The sequence below is a fragment of the Miscanthus floridulus genome, chromosome 7 (genome assembly GCF_019320115.1).
Source record: "Miscanthus floridulus cultivar M001 chromosome 7, ASM1932011v1, whole genome shotgun sequence".
NCBI lineage: Eukaryota > Viridiplantae > Streptophyta > Magnoliopsida > Poales > Poaceae > Miscanthus > Miscanthus floridulus.
In genome coordinates, this window is record NC_089586.1 from 114,462,197 (window position 1) to 114,477,997 (window position 15,801).

Here is a 15,801-nt window from a genome sequence, read left to right on the forward strand (position 1 = left end):
CTATTCTAAAATTATATATTTTTTTTTGAACGAGAGAGTATATTAACAAAAAGGGAAACAACACAATACAAGAGGCATGGAGACTGTTCACTCTAGGAGCACGATCTGCCTTACACGAGATTTTCATATTACTCGATCTAGATTTTACATGGTGTAAAAGCAGCCTATATAAGCATCTCACGTGGCTTAATGCTACTCCCTCTATTTTAAATTGTAAGATATTCTGACTTTTTTTTAGATATATGGTTTTTTTATAATTTATCTAGGCATGATATATATCTAAATACATAGCAAAAGCTACGTATCTCAAAAAATAAGAACGTCTTATAATTTAATTTAGTATGGAGGGAGTAATCTAGAGTCCCTCGAACCCATGAGCCGAGTCCCTTGTTCCAAGCGAAGCATGCCATGCTGTTCTCGCTTCATTTTTTATCCCGTTTCTTATTACTTCATGTGCTGTACGGATTCCTTCGCTGCGAGACTCTGCTGTTTCGTGCAACGTGGTTTTGTGATTACTCGTCGAGTGAACATCGTCATCTGTGCTACTGCGTTAGATATAGATTTTTGTTTTGAGAGGGGCATCAGATACCGTCCTTTTTTCTAGGTAGTTCTCGTTTCCCGAGAAATACAACGGAATCAACTTTAACTAAATATATAAAAAAATATTAATATTTACAGATTAGTATCATTAAATTTATTTTTATAATAAATTTATTTTAAAATATAAATGTTACTAATATTTTATATAAATCTAATCGAAGTTGATAAAGCTTAACTCGCACGCTTCCCAAAACGGAACAGGAGGGGCATGTGTGTATTGTCCGAGCATTTGCCCAGGCCCTACGACAAAGTACGGCCCCAAAATAAAACCTAACCTGGTAACACCAATTGAGCCCAAACCATTAGAAAGGCCCAACAATACAACAGTCCATCCCACAAGGCCTACTAACCCAGACGGCCAGACCCCAGTGCGCCAGCCGCGTCTTCCCCGAGCGACTCTGCGAGCGCGCCTGCATCGAGCGAGGGTTTGAGGGGTTGTGGCCAACGGCCTTCTCACTCAGCCCATCTGCCGCGTGCCCACCTCCCCCACTTCCCATTTCTTCCCTTTTTTTCTCACCCGGTCACCCCCTTGGCCCCTTCTGCATCCCTCGGTCTACAAATGCGGCGCAACCGCAGGCGCAGCAGCAGTCGGGGGACCGTACAGTGGGATACTCCTGCTTTCGCCCTCGCATCGCGCCTAGTTAAACACTCAAATCCGATTGCCGAGGGTGCGAGGAGGGTTGCAACGGCTAGTTGCGGCGGCCCAATGGACCAGTCGTACCATGGCGGCGCCGCCGCCGGTGGAAGCGCCGACTTCAATGGCCAAATGTGGGTGAGAGGGACTCGGGTCGTGTGTGTTCGTCATTCCGTGTCTTTCGGGGCTTGTCTCGTCTTGCGTTTGTTGCTGATCCGTGATTCGCGGGGGGCTTGGTCGGGGATTGGGGTGTGAGGTTTTGGTTCGGACCGATGCGCCGCTGTCGGATGATACGAGGCCTCGAGCAGGCTTGCCGGCCGGCCGATTTCGGCGGCTGTTGGCCGCCCATGTCGCCGATCTAACAGTAGAGGCATCCTAATGCGGCGACGATCTGACCTGGTGCTCGTTCCACGTTGAATTGAATTTGATCCGCTGATTGGGATTTCCTCTTGCAATAGTGCGCGCTCTGGAATGGGCGCGTGTGTGCTGTTCTCTATAATGCCTGATCGCTGATAATTAAGTTGTCGGGTCGTTTGTAAATAGTTGCTGGCCTTTGATTCTTTGTTTCATTGGCTAATCAACCTTAAATAGCTTCATGACCTGTCTTAATTGCCTGAATGCCCCGTTCAACTTGTACACTGGCTCGGTTGAGAGTGAGGCTAATGCCGAGGCCATAGCTTGGATGGGGGGAGGATATGGGCTGGAACAGGTGTGCGTAATGCTGTTCATTGTAATGCCTGATTGACCGCAATTAGTTTGGTGCATCACTTATGGGCGTTTGATTGTTCCTTTTAGTAGCTAATCGTCCTTACACGGCAAACTAAATCTGTTCAACATCCACACACACACACCCTACCAGAGTAGCTTCTTGGATTGTCTTCAGTTTGCGTGATTTAGCTTATGCCCTCTCAACTCTTCCCTGAACTGCATGCTTCTAAATTAACTTGCTGTTCCGGTGCACTACTTTTGTGGCAATCTATTATACTTGTACCTGATCTTGTAATGCTTTCGGCAGTCTCTGGGATTGGCAAACAGGAGAGCATTGCGAACCTAGAGATGGAAGTCATGGTACTTTCAGTCACATCCATAACCTATGTCACAAATGAACTCTAGAGTATCTGCTTGGACTTGCTATCCCATTATGTCTCACCCTTTTTTTACAGCAGATGCTACTAAATTCTTGTGGGATTGCCTCAATCAAGATGACGATGAGCTGCTGGGATTGTTTGGAAATCGAACCCCGCTGAGAGACTGCTGTGATTTCTTCGCCGACCTTGGTGGTATGAAGCTTTTTGTTCTGACAATCATCATTGCTGCCACTCTTGAATGCATCGCTTAAGTGTCAGTTACTTGAGTAGACATCACCTGCATGGAGACCCTGGACCTGGAGGAATCTCGGGAGTCAAAGCGGCGGCGCACATTGGAGTACCCTTCAGAGTCTAGTCAGTCAGAAGTTGCAAATCATGAAACCGGTTCTCCTTTTGTCACATCTGAGGTTTTTCGCTTGCTCCTAGTCCTTGTTATGTTTCAAATCCCTCTCTTTTGCTACTCTTTGCATATCGTAGTTACGTTTGTTCTGTTGATCCATTTTTCAGGTAGCAGAGGTTTCATTGCTCTGCACTGATGAACCAGAGAGCTTAAATTGTGATATGCAGTACGCTTCAAATAATTTAGGTTCATATTTTCATTATATATGCTTAAATAGTGTCTCTGTTTGCTAATTGAAATTTCACATCAGATTCGATAAATTCCGTGTCAAATGAAGCACCCTACGAGCAAGAAGATAACCATTTTGAACATTGCTCTTATGGAACCCCAGTGTACATCGAGCCTGATCAAGTGTTAGTTCCTCTCTTGTTGCACTTTGACCACTTTACTGGGCCTATGATTATTTGTCAATTGTGATTCATATCCTATTTGCTGTAGGCCTTGTAGCTGGGAGAGCATTGCAAATATTGATGATCAAGCTGGTATTTCAGGTCAGTGGGAAGCATTTTTTCTGTACCATTTGATAATCAATTTTCTATTTAGTTTTGCAAGTCAGCTTCCAACATATGTGTGAGTTTCCAGTTCCATTATATTCTTAAACTCTCACGTGATATCTGAAAGAGCATTCTAGTTTCCCATTTTCCTCTTCCACAATTGTGTATTGGCAGTTGCTGCAATGTACTATTATGACCAGTAGCCACACCGTTGAGTGCCTTCCTGGCACGATGGTTATGTATTTGTGGTTAGCAACTTATCTATTATTTCTATGCCCACAGGAACAAGCGAGATTGCACCGATGACAGAAAGTTTCATAATGCAGGAAACTAGGAAGCTTTCTACACTCAAAGTCTCTAAAGGTATTTCAGTTTGACAGTATATTATTTCTTGGAACACAAACCTCTAGCTTTATCTTTTGTCTAAAAAAACCTCTAGTTTTATCGGTGTTGTCATTTGGCTTCTTCTGGCTTGCTAGGCGCTTCAACAGTTAAGGTGAAGCAAAACGTAACTACATCAGTAGCATACCCTTTTACTCTCATCAAACCGTCTTGGGAGGAAGGTGATGTTACTCTTCACGATATAAACAAGCGAATCCATGCTCCCCCAAAGAAGGCCCCGAAGATCCTGGGAACTTCAGCTTTCTCTGGCAAGCCAGTGATCGGCAAGACAAGAATCAGAACAGAAGGGGGGAGAGGCAGCATCACAATTCTAAGAACAAAGGGCTGACCGGTTCTCTGGAAGCCTGAGAATGCTTTTGATCCTTTATTTATCTGCCACTCTCCATTTATCAGAAGAGAGGGGGGCAACTCCTTGGTAGTCAATTGTGCAGGCCTGAGAACCTGAGGGTGCCATTGATCCACAGCTCCTTGGTGGTCAATTGTGCAGGCCTGAGAACCTATGGTTGCCATTGATTCTTATTTATCTGCCATTCTCTCCATAGCTGTTCGGCACTTTGGTCAATGTGCAGGCCTCTGTTACTTTCCAATTATTACTTTTTATTCCTTTCAGTTTTGGTGTTGAATCACTGTAGATGCAGACTCTTTCTTCAAAGGTTCAGCATTCTTCCGGTGTATTTATGACATGTGGCTAAATGATATATACAAAAAAATTGAAATTAAAGGAATTAGTGCGTTAAATTCCATTTACTTCTCTTTGATGCTCCTCTGTGTCCTTGATAGCTGGTATGCATCCTGACAAGCATTCTGTACTGTGGGTTGTTGCTTGTATATTATATGTGGATATCACAAAGTATGATGAATCTTGATCCATAGGAGGATGTCCAACTAGTGGTAAACCGTACATCTAGAATCTAGAATTCTGTTAAAAATTGAAAGTTTTCATTGTGAGATTCGGAAAAAAATGAAACGTACGCGTCCATCCGAAAATGAGAGATTCCTGCACACTTGGAACAATCTTAAGAGTTATTCGCTATAGTAAATTGCAGTTGTTTACAGTTTACTGCAGTGGTTAACATTTGTGCTTCAGCAAAACTAGTGCATGATCCCAACCGTTTGACTGGGATTTGTCTGTACATGCTACGTCACAACATACAAGCGTACGTCAAGACTCAAGAGTGTGCAGAACAAAGGTCTCATGCAAGTTTCTACAACAACATACTCATCGGAGGAGCTAAACATGCTGGCAAATTTTACAAGCAATGTGATTCTTCAACTTACAACATCGACATGACCAATTCTACTGCACAAATTCCTTGTGTGATCACACTGACGATTATGCTTCACAGCAACAGAAGTGAGATCATGCTGTAATATATGCTACACCTTACAATTTACAAGCAGTACGAGGGTAAAAAGTACCGCTTTCTTTCACTACGTCTGTAGTTCGTTCCTATCCCGTGTAAAGTACAAGTCCTGGTCGTAACAAGAACAAATAAGTGGAGCAGGGATGCCACATGAAACTGGCAGTAATGGGAAGTCTCTGCAGAATTTGTCAGGCTTGCCCCTGCACTGTCCAATAAGATCACAGTGGAATCTATAAATGATACAGTATAGAGGTTAAACTGCCTGAATGATCCCTGCATCAGTGTAGCCGCATTTCGCATAGATGTCCTGTAGTATCGCTTACTGTTGTGGTATCATTAAGGGCACTGTAATTTTTCAGTGCCCATTTGCTACAAGAGGAAAGCCTGCTTTTCACTGATATATGGTCTTCAGTTCACAATATCCTCCCTCGGCAATCAAATGAATAATAATATCGTCCAAGTAGTATCATATTATTAACAAGCCAGTCTCTGATATATGGTCTTCCAGTTCTCTATTTCCTCCCTTGACAAGCAATAGAAATTAATTGTATTAGCATAGATGAGGGTAATACTAACAAACCTACACAGGTAGGTTAGGCAAATTTCAATAAACAAAGAAAATAGAAGGATTGAAACAAAGCATATCTAAGCTTATGACTAACCGCATGCAGCAACCAATAGAATCATAATGTAGAAGGGCAATCGGCTTGCGCTTTCCTGCAGTTCTATGGGCAACACCACGCTTAACTACAGGCAGTTGCTTTATCCCTCTGGCCTCCATAAGACTTTTTGCAGTGGTCAAATCAGTATCTGGAAAGCATGTTAACAATCCACGTTCACTCCCACGGTACTGGAATCCTCGAGTAAGACATGATGAAATGGAGGAAGAGTTGTCCTGCAAACAACCTTTGGATCAATACATTTTTCCAACAAGAAAGTTGTGAAAATTGTTTCTGTCTCCAGAAGCTAGGATGAATGCGCATATAGTAGACATCACAATTTGAGTTTATTGCTTACTGATTCCTTAAAAGACACGGTTAGCTTAAACAGTGTAAAAGTGGCCATGATAATTTGTTACTTGTTAGCATAGCCATATTTAGCAATAATTGTGTTTTCAATGGGCCAACTCTAGCATCCAGCTCATCCTAAGACAAATCCTTGAAGAGGCACACCTCTGGGGCCTTGCAGGCGCTAGAGGTCTTGCCCCACCTAGAGGTTGCTAATAGATAAGCTGGTGATTTTGTTGGGTCGGGTCATGGTTTGATGTAAGAGGCGCATTTATTTCTGGTAAAGCATGTGTGTGTGTGAGAAGAGAGAGCGTGGTGGGCGTATTCTAATTTATTTATCTCCTTAATGCAATGATATGTGGCTCTCCTGCATATTTGAGAAAAGAAAAAAAAATGTTACCCTGAGCTTTATTCAGTGCTAAATTAACATAAGCTCATTAGATTGTCAACCTTGGCCCAAACCTGTGCACTAAGTCTTTTATGCTGTATAAATTTTTCTTTCTTTCTTAATGTAAGGCAGTGCTCATGCCATATTTTCAAAAGGCACAGAAGTATTTAATGGGAAGAAAGAATTTTATTTCACCATATAAACATACATCAGCCTTGGGGTGATCTCCATCGATGAAACTTTCCATGTGTAACCCATATCCCATGCGCCGTATATCCCCTACTGTAATAATTCCTTCAAGAAAATCTTCAGGGTCCACAACCAGGGCACAATTTTGCTGTTTATCATGCAATAGCTTAAGAACTTCTGTTACTGTAGCAGATGTTAACACTTTGACATATATCTTTGACATGGCCTGGGAGACCTGATTAAAAAGGTACAAACAAATGAAACAACATAAACAACAGCACAATTACAACCTTGCAATTCTCAAGCATTATAAAGTACATCAATTGAATATGCTATATGTGGTAACAAGAGTTGGATATGGGTAAAATCTGCCAGAATAGAGGCTGACAAACCTTCAAATCATCCAGAAGCATTTCTTCATTATAAGTTCCATAGTTACTTATGTCAGTTTGTATAATACTGAGCTCAAGATCATCCACAACACCACCTTGCCTTGAGATACCATTTCTGTCTTCTGGTGAAATTGAAGAATAACCTCGCCTGGGTGTTCTAAACCCAGAAGGCTCAGTGTCGTTTGGCTGGTTTACTACTGAAGGAACCCATATTGCCAACCCAACTGCTCCCTGTTAAGAGCCAGGAAATAAAATGTGTATTAGTTTGAACATGCACTAGGAGGCGAAGGACATGACCTATATGTCCGCGGCATATGAAATGGTAATGAAAATAACTAGACAAATTTGTGTTCATATGTTGTGTAGCAAAAATATAGAAAGTGTACATTGACAGTTAACACTTACCATGAGAGGAAGCAAAATCCTGTAATCTTTTGTCAGCTCAAAGAGAAGCAGTACTGAAGTCAATGGGACTGAACAGACTGAGGCTAGTGTAGCAGCCATTCCGACCTACAGAAAATCAGAGCTAGTGCACATTATTACTTATCGCATTAGGGAAGGGAAAGTGGGTTGCAAAGCAACTTACCAGAGCATAAGCTTGTGGCTGTGCAACAGCAGCATTACCAGGTAAAGCTGAATTTATTAAATAAGCAGCTGAACCCCCAAAAACAGCTCCCACAGCAGCCCCAATCATCAGGCTTGGAGCATATAGCCCTCCCACAAGGCCAGAGCCCTTGCAGAGGGCAGTTGCAACTACCTTTGCAGCTGCCAGTTGAGTTAACAACCAGATACCAGGAGCAGAAGCACTTTTCCCAGTATGCAATATTTCTTCAACATTTGTGAAACCCCAGTATAAGATCCCTGGATATTTCAGAGCTATGATACCAGCTCCCAGCCCACCCAAAGCAGGGTACACTATAATAGGAAAATCAAACTTTTCCTTTATGCGCCCAAAGAATCTTGAAAACCATCCTACCAATCCATCAAATACCACACTCACTGCTCCACAGAGCATTCCTAAGATAAGGTACAGGGGTAGCTCTGCAAACAAGTTGAAGAGATTAGGACAAACCTAAAAAGCACACATTTCACATACACTTGAATTTACAAAATAGGAGAACAATGTTATGTGACCCAAGTCAACATCATAGAATAATGAGATTTCCAAAGGAAACTTGAAATTCATAACGAAAAGGTCAATCCTAACTTATGAGAAAAATTTGTTATTGACATTATGCCCATAACCTAAACAAATGGAATCGCGTATTTGGGCTTGATGAACTTAGAGAAACATTTTACAAGAGGTGCCCGAAACTTCATAAAAAGAAGGATAGCTACTAAAGTTACTGTAAGAAAAGATCAGAACAGTTACCGGCAGCAGATTTTAGCTCATATGCTGGCACTATAAAAGCTGGTCTTGCTCCAAGTAAAACATTTGAAACAGTAGATGATATAACAGATGCCAATATGATCATTGCAGTCGTAAATGGAGGTGAATTTTCTGCTTTAAGGGGCCTCAATACAGTTTCAATGGCAAAGAAGCACCCAGCAACTGCTGCATTGAAGCCTGAAAAGACACACATACCAAGAGCAGTATATTAGCTAACTTATATCATGAAAAAGAGTACAATTATAGATTAAAAGCTAAAACTAAGGGTTGTAGCTTTAAGGGCAGCATTGCGACTGATCCTTATTAGCTACTCCATTAAGGTTTATTTTTACAACACTTACAAATCTATGCTTACTCCTATTCCGTTATCTGCTGAATAATCATAGGCCATATCTTAAAAACCGAAAGTTGGCATGCCAAAAGCATCTAGCCGTTTCCCTGATCCAATTAAGATGAAATTTCCATTTTGTGATGTGTTATTGAATGAAAATTATACCTGAAGCAATGCCAGCAGCAGCACCAGCAGCAACAAGTGCAATACGCCTTTCCCGGTTACTCTCCATCATTTCTGAGCATGCATTTGCGCACGATTTGCCAATATCCACACTAGGACCTTCAGGCCCCAGGGAACAACCAGTCCCTAGGGTAACAGCAGCTTGGACAGCCTTTATGGTTGGGAAGATGGCTCCAACGAAGTTGATTCCTTGCCTCTGCCCTGATTTCACAAGTTTTAGCTGCTCAAATATCTCGAGCAACCCATGCATCATTCCTACAACCACACCTCCAGTAACCGGGATCAGCAGTATCCTGTGCCAAGTATCACCTAGCTTCTGCAGGCGGAGCCATGCTGCTCCTTCGTTGGGAGTACCTGCCCACGCCCATTCATGGATGACATGAACCTAGCAAAACCATTAAGGAATCAGTTGTTCAAGATGCAATCACAAAATCTCGGTTATTATCATGAAGATTTTGGTCACAGATAATTACACATTAGTGTAATGTGGTTAGTTTTTAGATAAAATTTGTTGCAATTGGACATCCATCATTTCAATCCCTCATAATATTTACTTAAATACTTAATAATATTATATCAATGAGTTACAAAATGTTAGCTCGGTATATACTATATATAGATCATTTAGGTTATTAGGTAGACATAGGGCATGTTTGGTTGCTTTAGTCACCCCTCTAAAGTTTAGTCAGCCCTCTAAAGTTTAGTGACCTTCTGTTTGGATCCATGTGCTAAAAGTGAAAAGGAGAGGAGAGAGAAAAAGAGTAAAGTCACCTGGGACCACTTTTAATTACTTTTAGCTACCCCTTGGTGACCGAAGCCACTAAACTTTAGTGACCCCTTTTAGTCAAGGTGTTTGGCATTTTAGTTAGCCTACCCCAATTTGTTTGGGACTTAAAAGCTTTGTTGTTGTTGTTGTTGTTTGGCATTTAAGTGACTAAAAGTGACTAAAGTTTAGTAACTAAATTTTAGGAGGGCTGAACCAAAACAGGCCCATAAATGGAACCAAATTTGCAGCATGGCACTAGCTTTTGCATGGCAGTTACACATTCCAAAAGTAGGCTAAAACGTTACTAAACCAAGTACACCCAAATACTAGAACACAGAGCTCACAAACCAAACCAATTTAAATTGTGCTACACTGCTACTACTCCTACACTCTACATGAATGTCCAACTTCCCAATTAGAAAGCACTGACTCACCCCGCGGTTAAACGCGGCGACGCAGATGCCGGTGGCGAGCCCGAGGAGGCAGCCGATGAGCAGCAGCGCCCACTCGGGCGGCGCCCCGTCCCCGAGCTCGTCGTCATCCCCCGCCGCCGCTCTCTCCCGCTGCCGCTGCGACGGCGTCGGGGACGGCGACTCGATCGCCACGGAGCGATCGAACTGCTGATAATGCTGGTGCTGGCGACGGCCAGGCCCAGATCCGCGTGCGGTCATGCGGCGTTCGAGGTTGCGCAGGAGGCCGCGCACGCCCCCGCCGCCGCCGCCGCTGGCGAGCCTCGGGAAGGCGGTGACGGTGGCCTCGTCCGCCTCGACGTCGGCGTGGTGCTGGTGCCCCGCCGGCCCAAGCGGCGAGGGGCAGGCCGGCGACGACGAGGCCCCGGCGTGGGATCTGAGGAGCGAGGCGTGGTCGTCGTCGCAGGAGGACATAGTGGCGTGGCTGGCGTCGCCTCGTCAGGTGTCAGGGGAGCGCCCGCCGCATCGAGATCTGGAGGCGGGAGGGAATGCGAGCGCGAGCGAGGGAGGCGAAGCGGAGGGGTTGACGAGTGCGAAGGCGGCGTGTCGGTTCTTATACGAGGAGGCTGGCGACGCCGACGCGGGAAGGCAGGAGAGCGAGTCGGCAAGACACCTCGCGAGCTCGAGCACGAGCACGAGCACGAGCACGGCAGTGTTGAAACGGAGACAAGGCCCGGCCGACCGACACCGACGGGTCGCGCGGACCTGCGACCTGCGCGCAGCGCGCTGGTCGTCCACTGGCGAGCGCTGCTGCAACGGCAACGGTGTCTTCTGACTGTCTGTGAACTAACCTGGCCGCTGGCGGTTGGACTGGGATTCCCCCGATCGCCGGTGCTTGCGTGCACAGCTTGTACATCTGCACGCGTGACGGCGTGAGGTGCACTGAAATTGTGGACTTTCTTTTGGTGTATTTTACATTGTTGGTGGTATTAAATTATCTTGGTGTACGTGTACCTCTATAGTATTCTAATATATCAAAGCAGAAGACTTTGGCCGCCTATGAGGCTATCTCTTTACTGTGTTCGTCATCATCCTCATTCACCCCCTCGTCCCCTCCATCGCCTGCGGCAGCGCTGCCTTCGCTCCTCCCTCCTCAGCCTTAGATTTGCTCTTTCCTTCCTCCCTCCCTCTCCCTCTTCCTGTGGTGCGCAGCCGCGGTGGCGCGGGGCCAGCGGCGCCACCCCCGGCGTGGCCGCGCGGCCCTGGCCCGCCCCTCGGCGCGGCCGTGCAGGACCGGCACGCCCTCTGGCGCGGGCGGCGCCCCCTGCCACGGCGTTGCGTAGCCAGCGCTACCTCCCTGGCGCAGCTAGACCCCACGTGGCAACTCGGACACGGTCCCCCAGCGCTCGTCAGCTCCAGCGCCAGAAGACACAGGCGAAGGTGGCCTCCCTACCTTACTGTCCTCCCTTTCCCTCGCCGATGCCAGGGTGCAGCGTCGATCTGTGCTTGTCAACCTTCTTTGCTAGGGTCGATCCGGGGCCTCCATGGCCAGATCCGCTCTTTTCCCCACCGGATCTTTGTAGAGCACCAACAGTGAAGCCCGAGGAGCCATGGACGACGGTGGCATGGGGGAGGGCTGCGCCGGCCACACGATGGCAGAGGACTGCCTAGGCAATGATGCTTCATGTGCTGCAATGATTTATTGTGTTCGTTTAAGATAAAATATTGCCTTTTCATTTTCATTTTGATGCGCAATTCCATTTCTCTTGCCTGCTCAGGTTTAGTACAGTTAGATTTTTTTCTTCAGGATGGTATATAATTCTAGTCTGTTGTTTTTCCACTTGATAACAGTTTTCATTATTTTCTAATATTATGGGTTCTAATTATATTCTTCAGATAAATTGGTTAATAATGTAGTGACCTTCCCAAGCTTACCGATGTCCTCCCATTCGGCTCTAAAATCAGAGCGATGGTTCAACTTAATACAATCAATTTCAACAACTATGTTTACTGGTCAACATCCTCACTGAGTTTCATTCATCGTTCTGTGGACAATAGTGCCTACATAATTTTTCAGGATACGTTCCACAGCACACTCTAAGTTTGAGTTGTTCTCCTTTTTACCTGATGATGTCTTTTGGCCTTGTAGGTGATTTCAATTGTAGATTAGCCATTTCCTTTATGAAGTAGTTGTTGCCTTTAGCTTGGTGAAAGCTACTTTTCTATCACTCTACCTTTATTCCAGTTTTCGCTACTATCTTTCAGTTACGATTCGTTCTAGATCATTAGCTGCAGTATTGTGTTCAGTATGGATTTATTTTGCTCACACATAAGGTTTTGTGTTCAGCTAGCCTATCGACGGTAGCACAAATTTTGCTAGCTGTTCCATTCATGTTCTGGCAGAAAATATCTGACCATGTCTCAATGCGCAGTGCTGCTGTTGTACTCTTTTTAGCATATATAGGCGTGTGCCTATGGTGCCTAGCGTGTTCAGATATTATATATATTCAATTAGCCTTGATGTCAACTAAATCTATCTTGCTTGCTCTACCACTCGGATATTTTAGCTACGGCAGAGAATGGTTTGGTATCGATGCCTTCACCCTGAATATTTTTCATACAATTGTTCCGTAGTTATTTATTTGGATATGAACATACATCGTGTAAGCATAGTATGCATTTTGTTTTGCAGAGATAAAAAATAGGCAATGGGATAGCCACATACATATGTAAAGGACTCTCGGATGATAAAAAATCAGTTCATCAAGGTTGCAAATAGGAGTGGTAATGTCCTCTCTATTAACGATGTCCCATTTTGCCTACTTTGTGCAAAGGATTTTTCGTTTGGTGTACTTATTAATTTTCCCTTCAGTGCCATAAAGCGTGTTGCCTTCCAGCCTGTCATGGAGTTTGGGTCAGCAGCAGTCCCATTATGTCGCTATTTGGAATCTAATCTATATACTTGCTCAGCTTACGCGCTCAACCAAGCCACCCTGCAGCAATCGTAGCAGGTAGGCTACAGCTAATTTTTATGCAGTTATATTCCTCAGACCAACTTTTGGTTGGTGGGTTCAGAAAATCTATTTGCGGCATGGCATACACTTAACATATGGCATCACCCTGCCCTCTTCTCTATGTTCTCAGTATGCAAACATGGTTTCTGTTTACTCAATTATATGCACTAATAACGTAATGTATTTTCTCTGTACAGGGATATCCTTCTTACCTCAGTGTGGCATCACGGGCAGCTCGCTGCTGGTTGCAGGCTTCCAGGCTTTGAGCCTATACGGTCTACCAAATGATAGAGTGGACGATTGGGCTACAAGTGCTGGCATCCCAGCAGCAAGGTAATATGGATTATGTGCTTTTTTTCAGCATGCTCATGTCATAGCTCATAAGAAAGGATGATGCTTTCTTTTTCTATTTATCTATCTTGATTATTTTGATAGAAAATTGTATGTGTCCGATGCGCAATGCTCATCCTTCCCAATGCACTGCCTGTGCAAGGATAGGTGAAACTAGCTGTAATTCGTTTCTTTTTTACTGGAGGTAATGGTAGGACCCCTAATTTGTGATTTTTTCCGTTTAGTTTGTTTACCTTCCAGCCTTGTAACAAAGCTTTGTTGGTTCACATAATATGTGTTCCTATTTTATACGAATAAATAGTACACCAAACAACAGGTATTATGAATGAATTGGTTTGTACTGCTTCTACAACTATTACCAAGTTATTTTCGTTGTATTGATACCTATAGCTAGCATCAACTAGAGATTTCGTCCATTCATAGCTAGATTGTCCAGCAGATTTTAAAAGAGATTCCCGCATTACCCACTTTTTGTTAGTTTAAAACAAAGGCTTGCCTTTCTCTTGTAGAATATATAATATGATCTCTATGTTATGTTGCGGCATTCTGATAGTTTATTATGCTCACATCAAATTTAATGTTGCCTCTCCAACACCATATACACAGTATGAGATCCGACGCATTACTATCATGTTCAAATCAGGTCTTTATTATGGTTGAGGTTAGATATTCTTTTCGTTAAAAATAGGTTTTCCTTACTTCTGGTTTCCTCTTCTAAAAGTGAATTGGCTTTCACCCAGTAGCCTCGTTACCTACTACTATTGTTCTTTCCTCTACAGATCGTGTTTAGCATGATTGAGTGCCATGACATTTTCTGGTTGCTAGATCTTAAAGGTATGAACAGTGGAGATTTCGGAGTTTGTAATTCTAAGTGGTTGTCAACACCACTTAAATGGCAACTAATATGTGTTGCGCTGGCTTCTTGTTTTCATAATTTTATTCCCATAATTTAGGCATGTATTGCTAACTTCCTGTGAGTATCTAGGTTAAAAAAACCTGCTCAAGTCATCGCTGCTTTTCCATGTCTCTCTTACATCATTCAGCTCCAAATTAGATACGCCTAAGAAAACAAATATATTCAGTTAATTCCTACCTTATGGACATATTCATTTGTTTTTTCTATGGCAGCTATTTCAACTCAGAATACATATATGTTTTTGCTTAGTTCAGTGCCTTTTCTAATTAATCAAGGAGTATGACCATAGAAACTATTGTAAGTACCTCACTATGTATTCTTAGTGAATGAACTAGCCTACCTGCCTCTATTTATGAAAATTGTAAAAAACATAGATTCTTAATTCTGAAAACTGTAATATGTTTTCATGAATCTTATGCAGGCCACTTATGAGGCTACTGTGCATCTAGTATATGTTTGATAAAGTGAATTGAGGACAAGACGAGTAGGTTGCCCATCATTAGTTTTCTCTGAATATGTACATTTTCTTTCATCTAGTGTTCCTATTGTTGGATATATTATGGGCTTGGCCCATCTAATATTTAATAAATCAAATAAAACTCTATGGTAGGTAACATTAAGCGTTGTATGGTTTAATATCATACGGGATTTTGACTGAACGTTGACTCAGCTTATATGGTTGGAAATTTTTCATCTTATTTAAGAAGCTGAGAAAAGGACATAGGCGTGCCACACGCGCGTGCGCGCGTCGCCACCGCCGGCGGCCGGGCCTAGGCCGTGGCGATGCGAGGCGAGGCAAGCGGCGAGCGAGCGGGCAGGCGTGGCTAGTCTTTTGCCACTTAATCCACATAATTATGGGAGTTTTCTCTCCTTTATGGTGGAGGCGAGGTGATTGCGCCGTTTTCGTTTCCCCGTCTCTTCGTGTCTCCGTCTCCTGGATTCCTCCAGTGGCTCTCTTTCTCCCCGTCGTAGGCATAAAACAGAACGTCCTCCGTCAGTCCTTCCTCCCTTCCGCAACCGCTCCCGAGAGAAACCACATCTCAGCAGTCCTCTGGCTTTTCCGTCCCGTACCTCTGCGCGCACGAAGTAGCGGGAGAGCAGGTGCCTCCGGAACCCTCGTACGCCTGAGAACCTTGCACGGGGTGAGCGGCGATTAGGTTTTTGGGGAGCGATCCACGACTGCTCGTCCACGTACGTCTTCTTCTTGGTGATCGCTCTCGAAACCCGTCTTCTTCCTAGTGATTGCTTGCGGAACAGCAAGGCGTCTTCTTCCTGGTGACCATTCGTGGGACTGCACTACGAACATCTTCCTGCATCGACTGCGGTCCACGACTTTGAGCAACGCACTATGTCGACTAGTGCGAATGGAGCCTCTGATGCCCTCGGCATGGGACCCTCCGCTGAATACAATCTAATCTCTTGATTACTGTATTTTGTGCTTTACTGTATCCATCTGTATATCATGTATGCATATTGTAGCGT

The 15,801-nt window shown here is 44.0% G+C and overlaps 2 protein-coding genes across 3 annotated transcripts; one reads left to right on the forward strand and one right to left on the reverse strand.

The window, feature by feature from the left end:
- The first annotated feature begins 1,147 nt into the window (after window positions 1–1,147).
- LOC136467641 (protein XRI1-like) lies at window positions 1,148–4,359 on the forward strand. 2 transcript variants are annotated; one of them, XM_066466401.1, is made up of 9 exons: window positions 1,148–1,368; window positions 2,250–2,302; window positions 2,398–2,514; window positions 2,593–2,729; window positions 2,830–2,908; window positions 2,973–3,075; window positions 3,161–3,213; window positions 3,499–3,579; window positions 3,696–4,359. In XM_066466401.1, exons 1-9 carry the CDS (start codon window positions 1,160–1,162, stop codon window positions 3,944–3,946), a joined length of 1,083 nt encoding a protein of 360 aa, XP_066322498.1. In that variant the 5' UTR covers window positions 1,148–1,159; the 3' UTR covers window positions 3,947–4,359. The 2 variants fall into 2 exon arrangements, with proteins under 2 accessions (XP_066322498.1, XP_066322499.1); XM_066466402.1 differs by having other exon boundaries at window positions 2,401–2,514.
- Window positions 4,360–4,814: 455 nt separating this feature from the next.
- LOC136467632 (chloride channel protein CLC-f-like) lies at window positions 4,815–10,912 on the reverse strand. The gene is made up of 9 exons (XM_066466394.1): window positions 10,063–10,912; window positions 8,845–9,247; window positions 8,331–8,525; window positions 7,545–7,999; window positions 7,364–7,468; window positions 6,959–7,189; window positions 6,586–6,801; window positions 5,645–5,877; window positions 4,815–5,505 (listed from the first exon to the last, which is right to left on the reverse strand). The coding sequence occupies exons 1-9, from the start codon at window positions 10,510–10,512 to the stop codon at window positions 5,457–5,459; spliced, it is 2,337 nt and encodes a 778-aa protein (XP_066322491.1). The 5' UTR covers window positions 10,513–10,912; the 3' UTR covers window positions 4,815–5,456.
- Between the last annotated feature and the right edge of the window lie 4,889 nt (window positions 10,913–15,801).